Source organism: Orycteropus afer, unplaced genomic scaffold, assembly GCF_000298275.1.
Source record: "Orycteropus afer afer isolate SDZICR_OR568_19922 unplaced genomic scaffold, OryAfe1.0 scaffold00021, whole genome shotgun sequence".
In the NCBI taxonomy this organism is placed as follows: Eukaryota; Metazoa; Chordata; class Mammalia; order Tubulidentata; family Orycteropodidae; genus Orycteropus; species Orycteropus afer.
This window is the reverse complement of record NW_006921608.1, coordinates 12,262,097-12,268,669: the sequence shown is the minus strand read 5'-3', so window position 1 is coordinate 12,268,669 and position 6,573 is coordinate 12,262,097. Positions and strand designations below refer to the sequence as shown.

Sequence of the window (6,573 nt, the reverse complement as noted above, 5' to 3'; positions counted from 1 at the left end):
CAGGGGATTTTTCTTAATAGAGGCCCATGGCAGAGCGGTTAAATGACTCTGAAGTCAGACTGCCTGGATCCTGGCTTGGCCATTTACAAGCTATGTAGCCTTGGGCACGTTACTTAAACTTTCTGTATTTCAGTTCCTTCAGCTATAACTCAAAACCAATCCTGCTGCCCTCTAGTGGATTCTGACTCATAGGAGTCAGAATCAGTATAACAGTCAGTATAACTGCCCCACAGCGTTTCCAAGGCTGTAATCTTTATGGAAGCAGACTGCTACATCTTTCCCATGGCAAGAATGGTGGGTTTGGACCACCGACCTTCACTGTGGCAGCAGGGCTCCTTTCTTCAGCTGAAAACCAAGGGTAATAATTGTCTCTGGGTTGTTGTGAGGATTAAAAGAGTTATATGTAAAAAAGCATCTATAACAGTATCTAGCTTGGAGTAAGGTTGCTAAATAAAGAAAATGAAATTCAGTGTAGTTGGACCCCAAGCCCCCTTCTGAAACGCTGGCCATGCTCAAACCATGAGGGAGGGCTGCCTGTGTTAGAAATGCTGCTCGTCTGAGACTGTAGTTGCATTAGCATCCATGTTGACCTCAGTTGTGTTGTGTATTGTGTTGTCTGTTGCTTTAGGACAGTGTTCTCATATTTGAACATGCTCAGATTCACCTGGAGGCCTTCCTAAACACAGATTGCTGGGCCCCACCTCCAGAGTTTCTGTTCCAGTGGGTTTGGGTGGCCTGGTAAATTTCCATTTCTATTAAATTCTAATAAGTTTGCAGAGGAAGCGAATATGCTGGTCCAGGGGTGTTCTTTGAGAACCACAGTTCCAGAATAATGGTTCCAATCCTGGCTGCACATAGAACTATACGGGGAGTGTAAAAGAATTCCATGTTCAGTTGCCCCAGACCAATTAAATCAGAATCTCTGAGGAGAGGGCCCCATCATTATTTTTTAGAGCTTCCCAAGCAATTCTAGATCTGGTGGTGTAGTGCCTAAGGCATTTGACTGCTAACCAAGAAAACTGGTGGTTCAAACCCACTCGGAAGGAAGACTGGGCAATTACTTCTGTAGTGATACCGCCTCGGAAACGCTTGGGGTTGATATGAGTGGGAAAAGACTCAGTGGCCGTGAGTTTGGTGGTTTAGGAAGCAATTCTAAAGCACAGTCAAGTTTGAGAACCGTAGCTCTGTTGTCAGTATGCTGCTGAAATCTGTATAAATTTAAATGTTGGAGTGATACCACCTACATTTTGTAGATGAAAAAACTGAAGCTTGGTGCAGTGTTTCTCACACTCCTTATACATGCTGATTTTCAATGCCCCAACCCCAGATCTACTGAATCAGTTTTTGTGGGGTGGAGGGTGGGTGTTAGGGGGACAGACTCAGGAATCTGCATTTTAATGAGCACCTCAGGAATCCCTTATGCACATTTAGGTTTCTGACCTGCCTGAAGACACACTGCCAGTATGTGGTGGAGTTTCTGTCTCTTGTCTCTGATCTAATCAGCCAGAAATACTGTAATTATGAAACACAGAAAGCTTTGCGTTTTACTGTTTTGTTTTCCCTAAGCTTACTCACTCAAGAAATATATACTAAGGTCCTTAATGTACATATCAGACTCTGTGACAGGAGGTAGGCCAGTAATAAAATCTATTCAAATGCTACTTAGAGGGTCACCTGTATTTTGATCACATACACTAGGATTTGAACTTAAAAAGGACAAATTACAAAAGGTGGTTAAGGGCACTGCTCTGGAGTCAGACAGCCTGTACCCTCTGCCAGTGATTACTGTGCAACCTTGGGCAGTCACTCAATCTCTCTGTGCCCCAATTTCCTCAACTGATCAGGAGCTCTGGTAGCATAGTGTTTAAGGCACTTGACTGCTCACCAGAAGGCTGGCGGTTCAAACCCACCAGCCACTCCTTGAAAGAAAGGTTGGGCAATCTACTTCCATAAGTGATTCTGCCTCGGAAACCCAAGGAGGGGTCGCTATGAGTCGGATCCCACTTGATGGCAAATAACAACAACAACAACAACAGTGCAGATAATCAGCTGCTGTTGAGTCAATCCCAATTCATGGTGACCCCATGTGTGTGAGAGCAGAACTGTGCTCCATAGGGTTTCTGATGGCTGATTCTTCAAAAGTCCATCACCAGGCCTTTCTTCCAGGTGCCTCTAGGTGGACTTGAACTTCCAACCTTGCAGTAAGCAGCTGAGCCAGTTAGCCATTTGTACCACTCTGGAATGAATGAGTTCATTTAGTGAATTAATTAATTGAAGGAGGATAAATTAATTAGTTCAATATAAAGGGGTTAAAACAGTGTCTGGCACATAGTAAGTGCCCAAAGGGTTTCACATGGGGTCACCATGAGTCAGAGTTGATGGCAACTGGTTTCTGTTGTTGTTTTTGGTGCCTGGTATTTGGCTAATGTTTTCTATGATGCTTTTTACTTTTATTGTTATCTGCACAGCAGACCTACATGCTCAAACAAAAAAAAATAGTTTATAAACTTGAAAGTTGTTTTATATAGTGTATAATGCAGGAAATCTGTAAAACTAAAATATAAATGCTAGAAAGTTTTTTTTTAAAAAAAATGCATGGGGTATGCAAGAAAATCACTAAAGAATTCGAGCTCCTCTTGGGACATTTTCTGCAAAAAATCAGGTAAGCATTTTTCACAGTCCCACTGGGTGTGACAATAAAAATAACACATTCCTGTGATGGCCCTCCAGTCGGCTCAACCCACATGGAGGAGCTTCTGAGAAACAGAATTCTGGACTTAGAAGTAGAATGGCTTTGGTTACTTAGGAAAACAGGCAGATTCATCAAAATTACAACTCTTCAATTACATAATTTTACTCACAGACCTGGCTTTGTTGAATGTGGTTTCTTCTGCTTTTGCCTTGTTCCGGAACTTCAATCTGCTAAATAGATTAGCGAAATGTCAGCCAGGAGGAGCAAACACACAAACACCCTGTCGAACGAGCACATTTCCCCTTCCACAGTAATCCTCTTAATGGTCTTGAGGGCTGCCAGTCAGCGGGACACCTGCATGTCATCTGCACACTCCCCCTTACATTGCAAGTATCTAAATGGTCCAGAAATCGACTCCAAAAGTTAAGCGAAGCTTAATGTTTAATACTGGTTGTTGCCCATGGATTTTCTGATAACAAAGCTTTAAAAAGGACTTCACACAAAATTAAGTGTACTTACAAATCCTGAACTAATCCACAGCATTCCAATCCATATGCTGAATCAAAGCCAAACAGGGCTTTGATTAATCAAAGGGCATTGTTAATCAAATGACAAATCAAACTGAAGTTCAAGACACTTGACTATACCTCATAGACATAAAGTAAACCTAGTATAACAGCCAGGGTCCCAGCAGGAAACAGATGGTGCACTCATATGGGGTAATTGAGGAGGGTTTCAAAAAGAACCATTTAACTGTTTAACGGGGGTGTGGGCAGGGTTGAGGGGAGCCAAAGAAGGGATGTTGGAGCTCCCACGGGCTGGCACAAAGGGGTTAAGGGGACATAGGGGGAATTCTTACCACCTCTTGGCCTGAGTCCCTGGGCGGTACAAATGGATACTGTACTCTGCTGCTAATCCAAAGGTTGGGAGTTCAAATCTACCCAGAGATGCTTTGGAAGAAAGGTCTAGCAAACTACTTATGAAAAATCAATCATTGAATATCCTATGGAGCATAGCTCTATTCTGACACAGACTGGGTCATCACGAGTCGAAGTCAACTGGACAGGCAATTTTTCTACGTAAGGCATTTGACTGCTAACCAGGAGGTTGACGGTTCAAACCCACCAGTCACTCCACAGAAGAAGACCAGGCAATCTACTTCCTTAAAGATTTACTGCCTCAGAAACCCAATGGGGTCACTGTGAGTCAGAATTGACTTTGTGGCAGTGGGTTCTATTTTTTTTAAAAGCCCTGATGGGAAAGGGGGAGGAGTTACTACCAGAACCTGAAAGATTAGCTGTAGCTGTAGGGAGAGGGTGCCTGCTAGAAGCTATGACCCTCAGTAGGACATACCAACCACAGAGACCTAGCAGGGACAGAGTTGGAAAAATAAATGCACCAGTCTCACTTTTCTCCCACCCTCCAGTCTCTACTGGGTTTCCCATTGGGTGAACCCAATCAGGGTTTAGAGAGCAAAGCCATGGTACATATCACACAGAGGTCAGGCTTCTAGGGCACAGAGAAGGGTAGGAAAGAGTCAAGAAGCAAACAGAGTGTCTGGCAGACCTAGGAAATGTGACCTAACCAGGGCTTGTAGGAAAGAGTTCTTAGGTTCTTCTTACTAAAAAGAAAGGAACTATACCATTAAACAAATATGTTTAATATAATATAATGTACATATCTCAAACATGGCATAGAACTTATCCCTCTGTATTTGTAAATTCTCTTTATAACTGTCTGTCTCTTCTAACAAATAAGCTCCTTGACACTGGATTCTCAGTTCCCAGCCTTTGCATAATAAATATACCTGTTACTGTTGAGTAATTCTGACACGTAGTGCCCTATAGGAGAGAGTAGAATGGCTCTACAGGGTTTCCAAGGCTGTAATCTTTATGCAAGCAGACTGCCACATCTTTCCCCCTCAGAGCAACTTGTGGGTTGGTTAGCAGCTGAGCGCTTAAGCACTGTGCTACTAAGGCTCTTGACATAATAAATATAGGCATTCATAAATGATAGAGCCAAACCAAACCAAGCTCACAGCTATCGAGTTAATTCCAACTCATAGCAACCCCTATCGAGTTCCCAAGGCTGTAAATCTTTACACTGCCTTATCTTTCTTCCATGGAGCAGCTGGTGGGTTTGAACCACTGACCTTTTGGTTAGCAGCCCAATGCCTTAACCACCACACCACCACAGCTCCTTATAAATGATAAAACCAAAACTCACTGCCATTGAGTCGATTCTGACTCATAGCAACCCCCATTGGGTTTCTGAGGCAGTAACTCTTTACAGAAGTAGATTGCCATGGAGTGGCTCTTGGGTTTGAACTGCCAACCTTCTCGTTAGTAGTCAAATGCCTTAGGCACTACGCCACCAGAACTCCTTTTATAAATGATAGAAAGGGTAAATCAATTATTATCATTCAAGAGAAAATATAATGTGGATATTTAAAAATATGTGGGCCATGTAATAATACTACACTACAAAAGAGCAATCAATTCTTAAGTATGCTTAACTTAATTCTGTTTATTGCTATAAGGACCAACACGTAGGACTTCTTTTAGGTTAGTATTCATAATGGAAGTGTTCCTATGTTCAACACCTGTTTCAATAACTTTTTAAAAGTTCTGCTTCTAGGGGCCATCTACTTTATTTACAACACTTGTTTGTTACCATTTCCTCAACTTCCCCCCACCCAGAATCTTCATATTTCTAAAACTCTTAGAATCAGAATTTGCCTTGGAAAAGAGAAAATTCTGTGTCTTAGTCCATACACACCTATAAATGACATGTGTTAGTTCAGGTTTTGTGTATTTACCTAACAACCACTGAAGGACAAGGCCAAGATTTCTATGATTCCTTTAAGGGCCACAAAAGGCCATGTTCTAGTCAACTGTATTTTGTGTGGGGCCCAGAACACAGTATGAGTTCAAGCAGAGAATGACCTGTCTCCAGGGCCCCATTTTTATCCAGGAAATTTGTAGATGAAGTTCCAGATTGAAGTGTGGACTGTCCCTACAACATTAAAAAGTCCTGAAGGTCCAGTTTTCAAGAAGCGTCTTAACTTTCTTTCCAAGAATCAAAATAAGGGAATAAAATTAAACTTGTGGAAAGAAAATTTGGTGAGTATTTGGATAAAAAATACAAGTACTGAGTAATAGGTTGATTTTGCCATTAGCCACAGTGATAAATTATAGATTTCTATTCGTGTGCAAATCTGAGAAGCATAGTTAATGTGGTTTTCTTGAAACTTTAAATAGATCACCACACTCTCCAATCTGTTGAGCAAACTCTTTGCTATTCATTGCACAAGTATTTCCTGCATCAAGTAGCTTCCATTTCATTCATCCACATGGAAGAGCACTTGTCTTTTTAGAGGGGCTCCTTCAGTTAATTACTTTCCTTCTCTCTTTCTACTACTTCTTTTAAATTTATAATGATGGGAGCCTAAGGGGCCCATCTTGAATAGGAAGGTGGATTTTTATTACTCTTTTAAAAATAGCTTCCTTGATTCCTTTATTGTTTCGATTTGCTATTCTAGTACAAGTTGAAGGAATCCTGCTGCACAGTGGTTAAGTGCTCAGCTCCTAACCAAAAGGTCAGCAGTTCAAACCTACCACCTACTCTGTGGAGGAATGACATGGTGAGGGCAATGGGTTTGGGTTTAGCACATTCTTAATTGTTCAAACAGCAAGAGGCAATGAATTTCATTTTCCCTGAAAAAAATTTTCTGTTCTAGAAGACGAACAAGTATAAGATGTAAGTAAGTATTCCCTTAGAAAAAAGCTGCACAGCCAAGTATTCACAGATTGATGTAAAACTAAAGATGTCATCTAACTAAATTTAAATGAAAACTTCAGGAAAATTTTCCAAATGTTTTA

General features: G+C 41.4%; 1 protein-coding gene across 1 annotated transcript in view; it reads right to left on the bottom strand.

Moving 5' to 3' along the window:
* The window catches only part of SNX31 (sorting nexin 31), a 74,828-nt gene that overhangs the window by 896 nt on the left and 67,359 nt on the right, over positions 1–6,573 (bottom strand). The window contains exon 13 of the mRNA XM_007934826.1: positions 2,866–2,922. Within this exon, the coding sequence (XP_007933017.1) occupies positions 2,866–2,922 (57 nt within the window). The remainder of the gene's footprint in view (positions 1–2,865; positions 2,923–6,573) is intronic.